The sequence below is a fragment of the Hypomesus transpacificus genome, chromosome 13, assembly GCF_021917145.1.
Source record: "Hypomesus transpacificus isolate Combined female chromosome 13, fHypTra1, whole genome shotgun sequence".
In the NCBI taxonomy this organism is placed as follows: Eukaryota; Metazoa; Chordata; class Actinopteri; order Osmeriformes; family Osmeridae; genus Hypomesus; species Hypomesus transpacificus.
Genome location: NC_061072.1, coordinates 14,187,178 through 14,205,942, shown reverse-complemented (window position 1 = coordinate 14,205,942; position 18,765 = coordinate 14,187,178). Strand labels below are relative to the sequence as shown.

The following is an 18,765-nucleotide window of genomic DNA, read 5'->3' as shown; positions in this document are numbered from 1 at the left end:
TACGCTTACAGCACAGCAAGGCTGTTTTCAAACAGGGCAGTAAAACATTGTTCAGACTGTTCCTTACCCTTGTTCAGTAAAAGCCAATTGGTCTGACAGTCTTCCAGTTGAGTCACTGTCTGCTGGACAGCAAGAATCTTCCCTCCAGGAGTTAAACTGCATGTAAGTATTGAACTGTTCTGCTTTGCCTTACTTGGGAGAAATGCACTGCAAAAAAGGTCTGCTAAAATACAAGAAATAATCACTAAATTTGAAGAGAAAATGATTTAATACTAGTGAAATTATCCGTCCATGCTGCAAGATAATTATACTCGACAAGATATCTTAAAATAAGTTGGTTCCAGTCTAGAAATAAGTAGGCTTAAGAATATACCACAAATTAAAAGACAAAAACTAGTAAATCATTTTTCAAACAAGATAATAAATATTATATTTCCAGAACTAAGATTTTAAATCTTGGCAAGCACAGAACAATTTGCAGTGTACTTGAATTCTGACATTAAATGTACCATAAATCAAATAAACGATAGTATGGCTATAGTACGTTAAACTATACTACACTCAAAGTGCATGACGGTACACTACGGTGTGTGCTTGTTTTGTGGTTGCGGTCATGTTGTGGTAGTGCTGCGGTCAGAGCAGGACCATGTCTGTGAAGAAGGGATGCTGTCGGCTGACCAGGCTGGAGGCCACCCTGGCGGTCCTCTTCATCATCATGACCGGAGATGTCCGTGAGCTTGATCGCCGTCATGGCAACGGGCTGGAATGACCGATCAAGTAAAGGATTCGTTTTAGGTCTCGCCATGTAACGTGCACACACACACACAGTGGTATACAGTTGTGCTCAAGCACCACAGAGTGCTGGCTGATGCTGCTGTGTCTGCCCACCAGAGGATACAGAGGGCACTGTCCCCCACCAGAGCCCCGCCTCAGGAGAGCCCCTACCTGATTGGGGTGGGCAGGGCGGACTGCACTGGCCCCCCCGCCGACATCCCCCCTGGTGAGTGCCCCCCCCCCCCCCCTCCCCACACACACACAGACACACACACTTCCCCCGGCAGAACTCATTTACATGTATTCATTTAGCAGATGCTTTTATCCAGAGCGACTTTCAAGAAAGAGCTTTACGAAAGGTGCATAGGTCAATGATCATAAACAACAAGATTGCCCCAAAAAGATTGTGGGTAGCCAAAAACATGAAGCATACACTGTGAAAAAGCAAATAAGTGCCAATGGGTGGAACCAGAAGAGCATGTAGTTAAACACATTACAATTAAAGAACATGATCCTTGAAAGTGCCAGAGTGTACCTGGAGGAAAGCAAGCAGCAATAATATCATTCACAGCGAGTACAAGCAGTTAAATCATTTACGAGTGCCTCAATAAGTGCCATTGGGTTTCCTGGAGGAAATTAAACATCTAATCCAAATAATCTTGACCGTTGAGTCAGAGGTTATCGTGACATAAAGGCTTTATTACAGCTGTTGCGGGAGATATGATGGTGTTATTGTATCTTGTCTTGTAAAACACAAACTGTTCCTTGGGGCCAATCACTGATACAATGGTGCTCTGTAGTTGCTGGGTTATTCTGCTGCAGTTACTATGAGCCTTATAGTGTGTTGCTTTTGATCAAATAGTGTGCTGAATGATTTACCGTGAAATACATCTGAAGGTTTCCCCTCATGGACTCCAGATTTATGCAGCATTCTCATATTTGCTATCACGCAGTGTGGCTTAGTGAAGTGTAATGTGTAAAGAGACCACGTAGAATGATACCCAAAATGCACTACCACTCCTGGTCATCACAATACTCTGAACTCACATGAAAATGTGTTTTGAAAGCCAAGATCAGAACAGAATTCACCATGACCTCCAAAGCCTTTTCTATAGTCTGCCTTGGGGTGTGGTGGAGATGGGTGTAATAAAGAGATGGATAGACAGATAGAGATCGACAGAGATAATCCAAGCCATCTGTGATACATTTTATGACGTGATCAGAGATGAAATGGGAGACAGGGATGGTCAATATGTAACCCTGAAGGTGAAGGGAGGCCAAAGCTGTGTGTGGTGTGTGTGTGTGTGTGTGGTAGAATGGGCTACGCCACTCTTGACCAGACAGCGGGGGGCATCCACACCCGCCTCTACAGCAGAGCCTTCATCGTTGACGACGGGAGGAAGAGGGTGGTCTTCATCACGGCAGACATCGGCATGGTGTCCCCAGAGGCTGAGGCTGGAGGTAACAGAGGGCGGTTCGGGGCCCACATTGTCTCGTTGCCCCATGGCTTATAGAACCGAGGCCTGGAGGTTTGAATCCCTATCAATAGATACACATAATGTACATGTATCAGTAGACTGTGGTTCGATGGAGGCGGTTGGTGGGACTCCACTGACAGTATGTATAAAAGTAAATGTGTTAGCCTGTGTAGCCGAAGGCTAGTATCAAGCCTGTATCATCATCCTCTCATTAGACACACATGAGAGTATGACACCATCCCTGCGTTGTAGTGTCAGGGTTGGTCTGCTACATGCTGATGGTGTTGCAGGTGCTGAACGAGCTCAAGGTGAAGTACGGGAGCCTGTACAGACAGGACAACGTGGTGATGAGCGGGACACACACACACTCCGGCCTGGCTGGATACTTCCAGTACACACTCTTCATGATCACCAGCAAAGGATACATCAAACCTTCGGCTCAGGCCATCGTCAACGGGATTGTCAAGGGTTACTATCTCTCTCTCTCTCTCCTCTCTCTCTCTCTCTTTTTTCTTTCTCTCTCTCTCTCCTCTCTCTCCTCTCTCTCTCTCTCTCTCTCCTCTCTCTCTCTCTCTCTCCTCTCTCTCTCTCTCTTCTCTCTCTCTCTCTCTCTCTCACTCTCTCTCTCTCTCTCTCTCTCTCTCTCTCTCTCTCTCCTCTTTGTCTCTCTCTCTCTCTCTCTCTCTCTCTCCTCTCTCTCTCTCTCTCTCTCTCTCTGTCTCTCTCTCTCCATGCTCTGCCTCTCTCCCCCTCCCCTCTCTAGTGTCTCTGTTGTATGGCAGGGATCCCTCTTGGCCTTTTCTGTCTCAGAGTCTGGGACATTGCTCGCATAGCTACCTCCGCACTCCCTCCTCACCCCCCACTGTCCTCTCTCTCTCTCCCTCTCTCTCTCTCTCTCTCTCTCTCTCTCTCTCTCTCTCTCTCTCTCTCTCTCTCTGATGTACAGTATGGCCCATTATGTACCCTAGCGTCTCAGTTTAGACATCGCTCACATATCTCCCTCCCCCTCACAGACGTGTTCACTGTGGTGTCCTGTGTCTGACTGTGGACGGAGCTTTCATTGTGTACTGTATATCCCCCCCCCCCTCCCACTCCTCTCTGTCAGGGTTCCCTGTGTTCAGTTCAAGTCAATGATCCAGAAGGAAGGTCAAGAATGTCTCAGAATGTTGTCATTTCCTTACTTACTGTTTTCTCCCCTGTCTCCCCTGAGTAGGAGGGTGTAGACATGTTTTCCTCTCTCTGTCCTCCTGTCCCCGAGTATAGACATGTCTCTCTCTGTCCTCCTGTCTCAGAGTATAGATATGTCTCTCTCTGTCCTCCTGTCTCAGAGTATAGACATGTCTCTCTCTGTCCTCCTGTCCCCGAGTATAGATATGTCTCTCTCTGTCCTCCTGTCTCAGAGTATAGACATGTCTCTCTTTGTCCTCCTGTCCCCGAGTATAGACATGTCTCTCTCTGTCCTCCTGTCTCAGAGTATAGATATGTCTCTCTCTGTCCTCCTGTCTCAGAGTATAGACATGTCTCTCTCTGTCCTCCTGTCTCAGAGTATAGATATGTCTCTCTCTGTCCTCCTGTCTCAGAGTATAGATATGTCTCTCTCTGTCCTCCTGTCTCAGAGTATAGACATGTCTCTCTCTGTCCTCCTGTCTCAGAGTATAGATATGTCTCTCTCTGTCCTCCTGTCTCAGAGTATAAACATGTCTCTCTCTGTCCTCCTGTCTCAGAGTATAGATATGTCTCTCTCTGTCCTCCTGTCTCAGAGTATAGATATGTCTCTCTCTGTCCTCCTGTCTCAGAGTATAGATATGTCTCTCTCTGTCCTCCTGTCTCAGAGTATAGACATGTCTCTCTCTGTCCTCCTGTCTCAGAGTATAGACATGTCTCTCTCTGTCCTCCTGTCTCAGAGTATAGATATGTCTCTCTCTGTCCTCCTGTCTCAGAGTATAGATATGTCTCTCTCTCTGTCCTCTCATCTCAGAGTGTGGACATAGCCCACAGGAACATGAAGCCAGGGCGGCTCTTCATGAATAAAGGAGAGCTGGAGGAGAACAGTCGCAACAGGAGCCCACACTCCTACCTCAACAACCCAGAGGAGGAGAGGGGCAGGTATACCTCCCTCCCTCCCACCCTCCCTCCCTCCTTTATTCCTTATTGTATTGATCTCCCAGGTATGCATATTTGATAGTTAATTGAGACTGAGATAGATACAAGCTTTGACAAACCAGTTTTGCAGACCAGTGTTGATGAGTCGTGTGTTGATCAGTGTTGGGTCTCCCCACCCCCAGGTACACCACCAATACAGACAAGCAGGTGGTGGTCCTGAAGTTCACAGATCTGGATGGTGACGGGATGGGCATGATCAGGTAGATAGCCTTGACTCACAGACTCCTCCATGCGTGAAAGCACTGCTGTTAATCGACTCCTGCCTTCAGAGTTACAAGCCTTTGTTCCTGCCTAGGGCTAACACTTCCCATACAACCCGCCCCCCCCCCACCCTCTTTCCACTCGCAGCTGGTTCGCTGTCCACGGTGTCAGTATGAACATGACCAATCGGATGGTGAGCAGTGACAACATGGGATATGCCTCCTACATCATGGAGCAGGATAAGAACATCGGTTCTCTACCTGGAGAGGTGAGGACAGGGTGAGAGGAGAGGTGGGGGAGAGAGGAGGGGAGACCAGAGGAGAGAACAGGAGGAGGAGAGAGGAAGGAAAGAAGAGGAGGGGAGGAGGAATGGAGGAGAGCAGAGCTCTGGGTCTAATCAACAGTAAAGCCAGTCTAAATGAGACTGCGCTCCCCTGCCCATAGTCAGTATGAGTGATAAACCAGGGAAGATTAGCTAATTAAATTATATAAAACGCTGCGTTCTGTTCTATAAGCTGATTAAACCTGTTCCGTTGCAGTACAGTCACAGGAGAAATGAACTTTAACCGAAGATAATTAAAAGCTTAAAGAACTCCTGTTGAAATGGCCTTTGATAAGAATGAATAGGGAGATACAAGTCAATTAAAGTTTTTGGTCTGTTTAGAAAAGAGGCTTTAACTGAGAGGAGAAGTAGAAAATAAGTTTGAACTGAGAAGAGAAACTTCAGATAGAATTGCTTTAACGCGACTGGGGATTGAACCTGGGCCTGTCTGAAAGGGTCAGCATGGGTAACCACCACAGGGCCTGAGTCCTCAAACCACCTCTGATACATCAGTGATTATGTCTCCTGTCCAGGGACCATTTGTGGCAGGGTTTTCTTCCAGTAACCTTGGCGACGTGTCTCCAAACATCAGAGGGCCAGTCTGTGTGAACACTGGAGAGGCTTGTGATTACCTCAACAGCTCCTGTCCTGTTGGAGGGGTGTGTACTTCACACACACAGTGACACGCACACACAACCACGTACACACACAGTGACACTCACACACGCAACCACATACACACACAGTGACACTCACACACACACAACCACATACACACACAGTGACACTCACACACACACAACCACATACACACACAGTGACACTCACACACACACACAACCACATACACACACAGTGACACTCACACAACCCCATACACAATCAGTGTCACTCACTCACACACACACACACACACACACACAATGTCACTCAATAAAACACTTGCAACCACATACACACAATTTCACTCATCCAAAGCAATGTACACGGGGGATTTGAACCTGCAACCTCTTGATTTGCTGTCAAATGCATCCCCACATGCACTCTATCACACACAGTAGACTGTGCGACAGCTTGACTGTGTTGTTTGTCTTCAGACTAAGGTGTGTTTATCAGCGGGGCCTGGAGGAGACATGTTTGAAAGCACCCGGATCATAGGAGAGAACATCTACAAGAAGGCCAAGGTAGGAACCCACACACACACACACACACACACACACACACACACACACACACATACACACACACACACACACACACACATACACACACACACACACACACATACACACACACACACACACACACACACACACACATACACACACATTCATTAATACCTTCTATGTGTGTGTAAACTTGTGTGTGACTGCTCCCTGCAGGACCTCTACAGTAAGGCAGATCAGGAGCTGCAAGGTTTCATCCATGCTGCCCACCAGTGGGTCAACATGACGGACGTCACCGTCCAGATCAACGCCACACACACGGTCAGTACCCGCCGCACCACGGACCAATCACAACACTGGGATAACTCTGGGGAATTACTCCACAGCTCTATCTCCCTGCATGTCACCAGGGCTCAGGTAGGGAGAACCAGAGTTTGCATAGTTCAGGGGTGTTCAAGGATAATTATTAGTCCAGCATACCTAAATAACCTTTGGATATCCTGTTCTTCTGACCCGTACACCTTTCCTGCTAACTTATCAACCTGTATCCTATCAGCACACAGAGAGCTATCCTTCTCTCCTCGACTGGTGGTGGGTCTTGCATAAGCAACTATGTTGATTGGAGTGTGTGGTGGAGAGGTCAGTTTGTTAGTTGACTTTACTAATCCCCGCAATGAAATTAAATCGTCATAGCGATAAACAGGTGCAAGAACACAAATATTCAAACATTCAAACCCAGTCGAGCGTTAAGTCAACACCACAGCGTGCAGACAGCAAAGCGATCAGAACGCTAATCCAACAGAAAGCCCCAGTTCAGCAGCAGCCCAGATCCACCTGAGCGTTCGGAGGTACCTCTGAGCTGTCCCCTCTGTCCTCACAGGCCAGGACCTGCAAGCCTGCCCTGGGACACAGCTTTGCTGCGGGAACCACCGACGGAGGAGGAGACCTCAACTTCACCCAGGGTCAGTGTAACAGAGGTGGTTCAGTGTCCTTGGGTAGTGTCGGCTCAGCGTTCTGACTGTGTCAGGTGTCGTGAGTCTCAAGGTTGCTAGTCCTTATCTGAGTGTGAGTGAGTGTGTGTGCATGTGTGTGTGTGTTTTTTTTTTTATCATCTTGTGTGTGAGTGTTTATTTGCTTGTGTGGGTGTGAATGTATGTCTGTGTATGTGTGTGTGTGTGTGTGTGTGTGTGTCCATACAGGAGCTGTAGAGGGAGACCCGTTTTGGGACGGGATCAGAGACGCTTTGCTCGGGTCTCCCTCCAATGAAACACAAGACTGCCACCGGCCCAAACCCATCCTGTTCAACACAGGGGAGGTAGGGACAACTGTGTGTGTGTGTGTGGTGTGTAAGTGAGCGTCTTTATGTGTTTATACTGTATGTCCACCTTTAACATCTGTCATTGCTGTCATACCTCTTACCTTCCCATCATGCTTTGCTCCGCAGATGAACTGGCCCCTCCCTTGGCACCCTCAGATCGTTGATGTCCAGGTGATCACCATCGGACCGCTGGCCGTTGTCGCCATACCAGGGGAGATGACGTGAGTCTGGACTTGTGCCATTAAGTACAGAAACGTGACCATAGAAGAAGTGGTGCTGCTAATTACACAACCACAGAACCAGAGAGCTGAAATGATCAAACTGTTTTCTTATCCAGCACCATGTCAGGCAGACGGTTACGAGAGGCCGTGAAACAGGTGAGGATCAAATACACACACACACCCACACACAGACATTCACACGGGCACACATACACAGACACACACACACACACACACACACACACACACAGACAGAGACATTCACGCGTGCACACACACATTATTTTGATTCTGTCTCTTTGTGTGTGTGTGTGTGTAGGAGCTGCAGTCCCAGGGGTCTTTCAAGGACACAGAGGTGGTCCTAGCTGGCCTCAGCAACATCTACACCCACTACATTACCACCTACGAAGAGTACCAGGTGGGCTTGCAGACAGACATGGACTCACTGCTTCATCAAACCAGCTCTACTATGACGCCGTTACATCCCTAGTCTAGCCTCTGTTTTTTTGATCACCTTCAGTATGTTTTATGAACTTATTTCTCTCAGGAAGGTATCCCCTGTGTAGAATCATTCAAATAACCATTTCTACTCTTATTAAAGGTGATGCTTCATGGAACCATTACTAAAAATGTAATGAAGCAAAACCTCCACAAGGAACTGTTTTGTGTGCTGTGCAGTTCTATTAGGAGCCTATTTCTGGCCAGAATACAATTCTGCATGGGCATCAGCTATCACAATGTCTTCTCATAGTTTCCATTCTCTTTGGAGTGCCCTAACCCTTACCCCCTCCATATCTCCCTGGGTGGTAACCGTGTTCTGTCTGCAGATCCAGCGCTACGAGGGAGCCTCCACCATCTTCGGCCCTCACACCCTGTCGGCCTACGTGCAGAAGTTCAGAGGACTGGCCAGAGCCATCGCAGAGGTGAGCCTGGTCAGGCTTGGACCGCTCGGTCCCTCACTTCCTGTCAGGCTGGCTGACTGCTCCACTGTAGCCTGGGATACTGGGTTTGATGAAACACAGTGCAATACAATAGAATCAACTGTGTGTTTAAACCTGGTCCTCAATTAAATAGGGAAATACACACCTTATTCATATTTTATGATTTAGATGTTCTTCTCTGAATGGGGATGGGTAAGTATTTGATTGCCAGGTTCAAATCCCTTCTTTCTTTTATTCCTCCTTTGGATGAAAGCAATACATGACATGACTTGACAGAACATGACATGACATGACACAGTGAGGTCGCTGCTTCCCAAGCCTGACCCTGAGGTTCTGTGTTCAGGGCAGAGAGGAGAACCTCCCCGCTGGTCCGGAACCCCCGTTGTTCACAGGCAGTCCGCTGTTCAACCTGCTTCCTGTTGCTGGCGTGGACAGGAAGCCCGTCAACACCTCGTTCGGAGAGGTCCTGGAACAGGTTAACCCCTTCTACACACTGGTGAGCCACTGTCCGTATCAATATCAGGAGAAATATCAAGATATGTATCCAAATCTTTATCGATATCAGCATTGGTATTGGTATCGTATCATTCTCAATATCAATGCCAGTATCAGTGAGGAAAAATATCACAATCAAAATTCCTATTCCTACCTCTAGCTCCTCCCCTCCCAAGACACACTCACTCTATTTGAATGTCAGTGTGACTCATCATCAACTACATCTAAATCAGTCTCAAAATGTTCATCTATGTGTTTTTCTGTTGTGATTCAACAGGGCGACATTGTCTCTGTGACATTTGTAGCTGGAAACCCTCGACACTCAGGAGACATCGTAAGACTCTGTTACTAACCATCCCTAACTTACTTCCAGATGAGCAAATGATATACACATTTATGTAAATATACGTACATACCATATATTTACGGTATGTACTCTCTTGTTTCAGAGAGACAAGACCTTCATCACTGTTGAGAAGTTCCACAACAAAACCTCTAGCTGGGAAGTAGTTCACACAGATGCATCTTGGGAAACCAGGTAAAGCTAGACCCTGATTGGACGATGATTATAACCGGTACTAGTCTTACCAAACTACATTACAATAGAGTACTACAGTAGAGTTCAGAAAATTCTGACAGTGCAATCAATACAATCAGTTTTAATACATTTCATTGGTGCATGCTTAGTTTTAACGGACACTATAATCATTAAGAGAGCAAGTCTGTCTGTGATTGGTCCAGTGCTTAGAGTTATCTGGCAAGGGTGTTGATAGGTCAGAGTACACCTGTGGCTCAATCAGACAAGGAGCAGATTACCAGTCAGCATTTTAGAGGATTATCCAACCTCACCCAGCCTAGCACTCAGCCACATTATCTAGATGTCTCTGGAGATAATAGAACTATAAGAGGAAGAAAGATTACTGCGCCTTTACGATAATCCACCCTCTGTTGATAATAAAAGCAAACCCCCAATGGGATTTTGGTGATTATGAAACGACTGTGTTTCGTCAGCTCTTTCCGTGTGTGAACTGGGGGGGGAGCCGTTCCCAGATGGGCCAGCCAGGTCAGGTTTGTTGAGGGGTGGTTTCAGAAAGTTCAACGTTGTCCAATCAAAGTTAGGCCTTCACAATGACATCAGCATTGTTATGTTCAGTCTGATCTAGGAAAAACAACACAACTCCTCTGCCCTGATACTTGAGTTGATCTTAGATTGGCGTTAACAAGATGGCGTCATCGGAGGTCTTAGTGGACATTCTCCCATGTTGCTTAAGCCTGTCCAATACTGTGCGATCTTCAGCAGGTCAGGGCAGGTAGAGGGGGGGCAGTGTAGTTGTACATGTCCTGACATGGCATGATAGGTGAACTGGACCAGTCAAGAGGGACCTGGCTAGATAAACACCCCTGGATGAGGTCACTGCCCTCTGATCTGCTCTGTCAACAGACAGCGGACGGCCACTTCAAAGGGGAGCGGGGTGTGTGAGGGGTGAGGGAGGGGGTGAGGGAGGGGGTGGAGAAGCGAGGGAGGGTAAGGGTGAGGGTGTGGATGTCTGCAATGTCAGATGTTTTCTGTCTCTCCTTTCCTCTCCCCCAGGTTCTACTGGTTGAAGGGAGCAGACCAGCATAGCAACACCACGGTGGAGTGGCACGTCCCTCGCTCTGCTCAGACAGGCTCCTACAGGATCCGCCATTTTGGACACTTCAAGGAGAGGAAGGGATTCATAACGACCATCACTCCCTACGAGGGAACCTCCGACATTTTCAGGATCTCCCAGAAGACTTGGTGGTATGTCTGAGCCCAGATCAGACAATGACTATTACTGTTGGAATGGTTCAGTTGTTGAAGGTTTGACTGTCACACGAGGAGTTGCAGATTTAAATCCCCCCTGCATGTCACTTTGGATTGAAGCATAACAAAGCGAACATTAGTTGCAACATTTTTACAATAATTTAGCATGACGGATCTCAGAGCAGCGAATGACTATGAATTCTGAATGCTTTTTTGGAGTCGTTTGTTCTGTTGTTGAAACGGGATGGTCTCAGGTTGATTCATGTTTGAATATGATTGAACTTAAACGATGACATTTGACCTGACTGTAAGTGTTTTCCAATGAGGTTGTATATATGACAAATACATTTGATTACAATGAAGATGGAATAAACAGAAGCCAGCAAGTTTTTAAATGCGTATTGTTTATTAACCCATAACAATGATCACACAAGACACCTCAGAATCACCCAAAGCAGTCACCACATTACCTGTTCTCTCCAAAGTATCTCCCACTTTCCTCCATTTTGCCTGATTAGTCAGTCCCTTTACGATTTGGTTTACATGTTTTCCGATCAATCATTGAAGTATAGATAATTTGAAAATATCCAAAAACAATAAACAAATTGTGTTTGATTTATGGTATAAAAATAGGTTCTAAGTGCTACACACACTTTTAATACTGTCACTGCTTAGGCATTTTATCATAGTGTTGTCTGGTGTGCTGACAAGAGTCTCACAGCCCTACGGATGTGCATGCCCAGAAGCAAGGGAGCAGGGCGTAAGGTGTAGGGTGTAGGGTTTGGGGCCTAGGGTGTAGGGTGTAGGGTGTAGGGTGTAGGGTGTAGGGTGTAGGGTGTAGGGTGTAGGGTGTAGGGTTTGGGGCCTAGGGTGTAGGGTGTAGGGTGTAGGGTGTAGGGTGTAGGGTGTAGGGTGTAGGGTGTAGGGTGTAGGGTTTGGGGCCTAGGGTGTAGGGTGTAGGGTGTAGGGTGTAGGGTTTGGGGCCTAGGGTGTAGGGTGTAGGGTGTAGGGTGTAGGGTGTAGGGTGTAGGGTGTAGGGTTTAGGGTGGAGGGTTTAGGGCCTAGGTTGCAAGATATAAGATGTGGGGTTTAAGGTGTAGGGCATAGGATGAAGGGAGTAAGGTGTAGGACACACAAGGTGAAAGGTTTAGGCCCAAGAAAAATAACTTAACTCTTAGAAAATGACACTATGTCTGTAGCCAAGATAGATGTCAGAGGACACTGTCTCCAATGGAGAAACGTACCCTTTTGAAAATAAATATTTCATATTTCATGGCCTCTAAAACCGAGGTTAGAACATGTGTGTTGAAGGGAGTCTTAAACTGGCAGGTCAGGTTCACATCTCGTGGGGGTGGTTATATTCTGCACATGAAGAACACATTATATCAAAAAGTTATGAAAGATCGAGACAAATACAAGTCTGAAAGTGTGAATACTGAGAGATGGGAACAACACAAAATAAAAGCCCTTTTACGACATCTAGCATCTATTTCCTATTCTAAGCACACAGTCCAACAACATCCATGTGTACAAGACACTACAGCACATTCCGTTTATATGTAGAGGCATGCATAGGTAGAATAACATCAAAGGCACCATTCGTGAAAATGAAATGTAAAAATTGCATTCATGTCCTTCACTCACTGAGGAAACAAAAGGCCATGAGGCCAGAGAGAAAAAGGATCTGCACTTGATTAAATGTTGTATTATTGTGGTTTGTTTGTCTGTTTGAATGGAATTTGTGTTTTTCTAGTACTTTTGGGGATTAAAGTCCATGTGTTCAGGTGGTTTTTATCAGTCAGTTTATCAGAGTTTGACCTCAGAGTAGACCGGTCGTCTCCCTCATGACTCTAAAAGAAAAACAGCGTCATGAACCAAAAAAAGGTTTTAGACCCCCAAAAAACATGAGTGTTGAGTTACTGAGAGAACTAAACACTATGTGCAGACATCCTTTTCTCTGAAGTACAAAAGTACTGAAGTACAAAAAAACAAAACATGACCAAAAATGACCAAATAATAACCAATCAATACTTTTGGAATTAAATTTGATTTCTTTACTACTCTACGACAGGCAATAGTGGCCCTCAAACAACTACAAAATCCATTTTCACAATCAGATCAATTCTACAGAGAGGACACATTGTTTCACAGTCAGAGAACGAGTTCGGAAGGAACGCTGGTCGGCACGGAGCTTCCGGTTCTGACGTCCGTATTCTGGGCTTCCAGAACGGCGGTTCAGAACACCCCGTAGCCGTCTCCTCGGGTTGCCACGGCGAAGGCCGGGTACCCTTCATAGGTGGCGTAGGCCGTGAGATCCTGGCCCAGCGACACGGCCTGTTTGAGCTGTGAGGCAGCCACAGAGGCAGAGGGGCTGGCCAGGGTGTAACCTACTGGGGCAGACACACCAGAGGAAGTTAGGCCTCAGGGTAGGGTCAACCAGGAAGATGGCTGACCGTAGAGAAGGGGACAGCGATGGTCAGTCAGCTGACTGCTCAGTTGGGGCGGAGCCTCACATACCTGAGAAGGCGGCGGCTGCGGCTGCGGCGGTGGCCTCTGCGGCGCCCTCTGTCTGCAGCCCCAGGGTCTGCAGGGCGTGCTCGGCCGCGTGCACCTTGGCCTCGTCCACCGCCGCACACAGTTTGGACGGGGTGAATGGGTGTCTGCAGCGGCGAGGGAGGGGAAGGGGACGACAAGGGTGAAGATTAAGGTAAAGAGGTGGATGGTTACCTAGTCTCATCAATTCTAGATGTTCTTATATTTCTAAAATCAAATGTGAGGATCAGAAAGAAAGTCAAGCCACTACTGGGTGATGATAGGATCATTTGAATGTATACTGTTCAATACTGTGTGATGATAGGCTGGTTGGAACTTACACGTTGGGGTACTGGGTGGCGAGGGCTGGGATGGTGACCTTATAAAGGAACAGCTGCCGCTGGTCGTGTCCGAGAGCAGAGTGGAGCTGGTAGACTGGCTGACCCCAGTTGTTCTTCTGACAAACATCCTCCAGAATCTGGAACACACAAACTTGGAAGGTAAACCCTGAAGGTGTCCGTCTGTGTACGTGACTGTCTGTGGGCGTGTCTTTCTCCATGGGTGTCTTTCTGCGCGTGCGTGTGTTTCTGTCTGTGTGTGTCTGTGCACGTGTGTGTGTGTGTATTTCTGCGTGTGTCTGTCTTGCCATGTGTGTGTGTGTGTGTCCATCTGTGCATAGGTCTTTCTGTGTAACTTTGTGTGTGTGTGTCTTTTTGTGTGTGTCTGTCTTGCCGTGTGTGTGTGTGTGTGTGTGTGCGTGGGTGTACCTGTGGAGCGTGTTTCATCCCAGGAGGTTTCAGGGCCACTGTGTTCAAGGGGGTGAGCTCCATTCCTGGAAGCAGGTCAAACAGCTTGTCGTCCGGCCTCTTATCAGCCTTCAGCTGGTAGCCGGCACAGCCACGCCCCACGCCAGCATAGGCCAGGTAGCCCCGCCCCCCCATGCCCCGCACGCCGGCCGCCCCTACAGGTATATTCATGTAAATGTCTAGGAACGCAAGAAGGATTCGGATCAATCAAATCACCAGGAATCAACTGGGAGAAGCAATCAAGACTGGTCATGTGATCGTCCAGGCCGGCACAGTACAGAGGGGTGATCGTGGTCGGGTTCTGATTGATCTTTGATTGAACGTCAGACTGCGATTGTTTTTTTTTTTGCGTTACCATTTACCATTAACCAGCTGCCCTTGTTTGGGACTTTGTGATGTGATTTGATGGAGGGTTATTGATCAGATCAGGTCATTAAGGACGTTTTAAGACCGCATTGGGATTGACAATGCTAAAGGAGTTGGACTGTAATATGCAGGCATGGAAGGCAGTTTTTGTACTGACTGACATCAAACATGTCTCAAACTACAACACAGAATGCACATCACTTTACTGGAGTTACCACACAGAGTAATGAACAGGCATTCATACACAATAAGAAGTAAAGTTAGCATGATGAGATCAAATTTGGATCAAATCGCACAGAGCATTGCAAAATGTTCTCGCAAAATGCTGGCCCCATATTATAATTTGGATGAATAGAACAATTCACACCCCAACCATGACACAGAGATCAATAAGACTCCATGGATCTCATCAGGGTCATGTTAACACACGCTGATTGGCCGTCATCATTGGAAAAGAGCAGCACGCTCTAGATCCCAGTGAGACAGGAAGAGGGGAACAGCTCCCGCCCCTACACCCACCTCTGATAGAAGACGTCCGGACCAGACCGCGCCCGCCCACGTGACCCTTGGCAGTGGGGAAGCGGAACTGGTTCGGGAGGGCGGCGTAGGCCTGGGGGGCGTAGAAGACCGGCGCCCCGAGGTAGGCGGCGGTGGGGTCATACACCTGGCCCAGTGTGTAGGCATACTCCCCCTGGAGGAGGGGGCCCCCGCGGCCCCCCGTCCCCCGAGTGTAGCGCACATAGCTGTCCTTGTCCACTGGCTTGGCCAGGGTCACCTCGATGGGAGAGCTGTCCACCAACTGGGGGTTGGGAAGAGGGAGGTGGGGAGAGGGAGGTGGGGAGAGGGAGGTGGGGAGAGGGAGGTGGGGAGAGGGAGGTGGGGAGAAGGGGAGGAAATGAGAAGGGGAGAAGGGAGGGCAGGAGGGAAGGGTGCGTGAGAGGGGAGCGTTGAAGGGAGGGGGTTGAGAGGAAGGAGAAGGGGAGGAATAGAAAATGGAGGAGGGACGGAGGTGTGGGAGAGAGGGCCAGGCAAGGCGCGGGGGGGGGGGGGGGGAGGAGGGAGAACGGGTGGGTAGAGAGAGGAAAGCGAAACAGATCACGTTTTAACCATGAGGTGATTAAAGAACGAGGGGGGGTTACTCTGAGAGGGTCGCAGACCCCGGGCGGGTCAGCTGACCTTGCCGTTGAGGGCGGTCATGGCCTTGATGGCGTCTTCTCTGTGGGTGAAATGGACGAAGGCGTAGTCCCTGATCTTCTTCACCCTCTCCACTGCACCTGCACACACACACAATCATCATTACACAAACATTTCCAGTGAATCAAGGAAATAGAAAATAGATAACCACTTCGAACACTCCCCCAAGTCTCCCACATCAGCCTCATAGTGTCCCATCCCACCTCTCTGCCCTCCTACCTGGCTTGATGCTGTTAAACTCCTTCTCTATGGTTTCTTCGGTGGTGGCCAGCATCAGGTTCCTCACGTATAGGATCTTCACCGTCGCCATGGTATCCTCGTCCACCTCCACCTCTGGCTCCGCCCAGTCCACGGCGATGGCGTGACCCCACAGCTGGATCCTGCCTGGGAGGCGGAGACCAGGAAGTCACAACCAGGAAGTTGCTCAACACAACTGATAAAGCAGTATACTACGGGCAAATTCAAATTCTGCATGAATCCAAATGCTGTTCACGCAGTTTTCAAACAGTTACTTTGATGATCTTTGGCTCTGCAGGTGTTGTCTGTGATTAGCCAGTACCTGGCAGCAGTTTCAGTAACAAAACCTCTGATTGGCCAGTACCTGGCAACAGCTTCCTGCGGGCCATGGCTGCAGCACGGTGACTATCGTACTCCACAAAGGCGAAGCCACGGTTCTTGGTCTTGTCAGCGGCGCTCGGGTACACGATGACCTCCATGACCCCCTCGGTGACCTTCCTCATCTCGGCCAGGATCTCCTCCCTCTTCTTGGTCTTGGGGATCCCGCCCACGAACAGACGGCAGTTGTCCACGCTGGCGCACACGCCCAGCAGACGACCGTTCCTGAACACGAAGAGGACGACCAGACAGTCAGTTAACAGTAGTTGGTTAGGAGTAATTGGTTAGTAGTTCATTGGCTGAAACAGTCGTCCTCAAACAGTCGTTAGTCAATTCCCGGTGGTTCCTCGTCTCCCTCTACCTGATCTCGTGGTTGTTGAGCTGCTTCATGGCGGTCTTGGCCTCCTGCTTGGTGGTGAAGGTGACGAAGGCGTAGCCCCGGTTGTTGCCGTTGAAGTCCATCATCATCCTCACCTCGTAGATCTTCCCAAACTGGGAGAGAGAGAGAGAGGTCGAGAGAGAGGGAGGAGAGAGAGAGAGAGAGAGAGAGAGAGAGAGAGAGAGAGAGAGAGAGAGAGAGAGAGAGAGAGAAAGAACAGATTGGAACAGAGCCAAAAGCATCTGCTCAATACAAAATGTAGAAGAGTACAGTTTGATCCAGCTTTCACTGCATCAAACCCTTCCAGAGGTTGATGTGTTCCTCCGTGGTGTGTGTCATGTACCTTCTCACAGAGGGGCACCAGCTCGTCCTCAAACAGGTCTCTGGGCAGCTTCCCCACGAAGATCTCACTGCCTCGCTCTGGGGGGGGGCCCTCCCAGCCCGGCGGAGGTCCTCCATACCTCCGCTGACCATTCTCCTAGACACACACACACACACACACACATGCTCTGTGCTGCACAACAAATGGCCTCTCAGAGGACATTCAGGTTTTCTACCACTACCCACACACACATAATGCCCACAGGCACATCATGTATCCTGTTCCAACACCCACAGCTTTTGTGCCAGATAAGAAGAGCCTAGAGGCTCTGTCCACTACCCCGGACTCGGGGAAGGTGCGCTCATTAGCGACCAGTTCTCCCAGACTGTGTTGGCAGCTTCCACAACCTGCTCTCCCACTCAATCGTTCAGACCCAGGCAGGCCCAGACATGTCTGTCTCCCGCCACAAGGAGGCGCCCTCTTCCCATCACTGATCACCCCCTGACATAACATTTCCATCTGTCTGTCTGTCTGCCTGTCTGCCTGTCTGCCTGTCTGCCTGTCTGTCTGTCTGCCTGTCTGCCTATCTGCCTGTCTGTCTGCCTGTCTGCCTGTCTGTCTGCCTGCCTGCCTGCCTGCCTGCCTGCCTGTCTGTCTGTCTGTCTGTCTGTCTGTCTGTCTGTCTGTCTGTCTGTCTGTCTGTCTGTCTGTCTGCCTATCTGCCTGTCTGTCTGTCTCCTCAGCCTCTGCCTACCTGTAGTATCTGGTATCCGGTGCGCTGGATGAGAGTGCGCAGTGCCGCCTCTTTCTGCATGCCCGCCAGGCCGTCCCCGGATTTGTGATTGGGTTCCATTGAGAGTGATTGTAGCAGCAGCAGTAAATCAGGAGAATTAGGGGTGCTCACTGAAATTAGACCACAGACCACAACACACACTGGGATTACAGCAATGACACACATACATACGTCCTCGGGAGAGCAACACAAAGACTTTGAGCACAAACACAAACATTTGCGCGCAGGCGGGAACCTTCCCGTGCACACACGTATGCATGCATGAGGGAAACACACATCCACAGGCCACTTGTTTGCCAAGAAACACCTATTATTAACTATGTTCAACTTTGACATAGTTTTAGTGTGCTCATGTAGCTTTTGGAGCTCTCTGATGTAAGATAAGAGATTAGACAGACACGCACATGTATATATATATATATATGGAACCACATCATGGTCATGTCTCTCAAGACTTGTGATTTCCCTGATGCATACTGGAATAAACATGTTGACTTACATGTCGTCCCGTGTCATGAAACGCCTCTCTGAGAGTATGTGTGTGTATTTGAGTTTCTGATGATGTGTGTGTGAATGTGTTTTGGAAGGACATGTAAAGAAAGAGAGACAGTATTTGTGGGAGCTACACAAATGTAGATACAGAAAGAGATGGAGAAAGAGAGACAGACACACAGAGAGGCAGAGACAGAAGTAGAGGTAGAGGCAGAGACAGAGACAGAGACTAAGGCAGAGACAGAGGTAGAGGCAGAGACCAAGGCAGAGAGAAAGGCAGCTCTCATTGGGGAGTGGGTCTGAAGGTCTGAGGAGTAATGATTAACAGAACAGAAACCTAGCAGCAGTGCAACACTCGAGCCCCCCTCTGTCTGCTGTCTGTTTGTGTCCAATCAGAGAGA

General features: G+C 48.5%; 2 protein-coding genes across 3 annotated transcripts; one reads left to right on the top strand and one right to left on the bottom strand.

Moving 5' to 3' along the window:
* The first annotated feature begins 78 nt into the window (after window positions 1-78).
* Window positions 79-11,251, top strand: asah2 (N-acylsphingosine amidohydrolase 2). The gene is given in 23 exon segments (XM_047033132.1): window positions 79-162; window positions 626-721; window positions 723-777; window positions 923-1,004; window positions 2,090-2,216; window positions 2,218-2,235; window positions 2,543-2,719; window positions 4,231-4,358; window positions 4,538-4,615; window positions 4,764-4,884; window positions 5,472-5,597; window positions 6,036-6,122; window positions 6,321-6,425; window positions 6,985-7,066; window positions 7,304-7,419; window positions 7,549-7,643; window positions 7,760-7,799; window positions 7,963-8,061; window positions 8,471-8,566; window positions 8,928-9,080; window positions 9,357-9,413; window positions 9,529-9,617; window positions 10,671-11,251. Coding segments are annotated over 22 exon segments (2,208 nt in total). The 5' UTR covers window positions 79-162; window positions 626-646; the 3' UTR covers window positions 10,873-11,251.
* Window positions 11,252-12,195: 944 nt separating this feature from the next.
* Window positions 12,196-17,984, bottom strand: a1cf (apobec1 complementation factor). 2 transcript variants are annotated; one of them, XM_047033051.1, is made up of 11 exons: window positions 17,834-17,984; window positions 17,101-17,235; window positions 16,740-16,870; window positions 16,365-16,603; window positions 15,983-16,147; window positions 15,746-15,843; window positions 15,089-15,368; window positions 14,165-14,382; window positions 13,739-13,875; window positions 13,383-13,525; window positions 12,196-13,252 (listed from the first exon to the last, which is right to left on the bottom strand). In XM_047033051.1, the coding sequence occupies exons 1-11, from the start codon at window positions 17,930-17,932 to the stop codon at window positions 13,101-13,103; spliced, it is 1,797 nt and encodes a 598-aa protein (XP_046889007.1). In that variant the 5' UTR covers window positions 17,933-17,984; the 3' UTR covers window positions 12,196-13,100. The 2 variants fall into 2 exon arrangements, with proteins under 2 accessions (XP_046889007.1, XP_046889008.1); XM_047033052.1 differs by having other exon boundaries at window positions 14,165-14,358.
* Window positions 17,985-18,765: the final 781 nt, after the last annotated feature.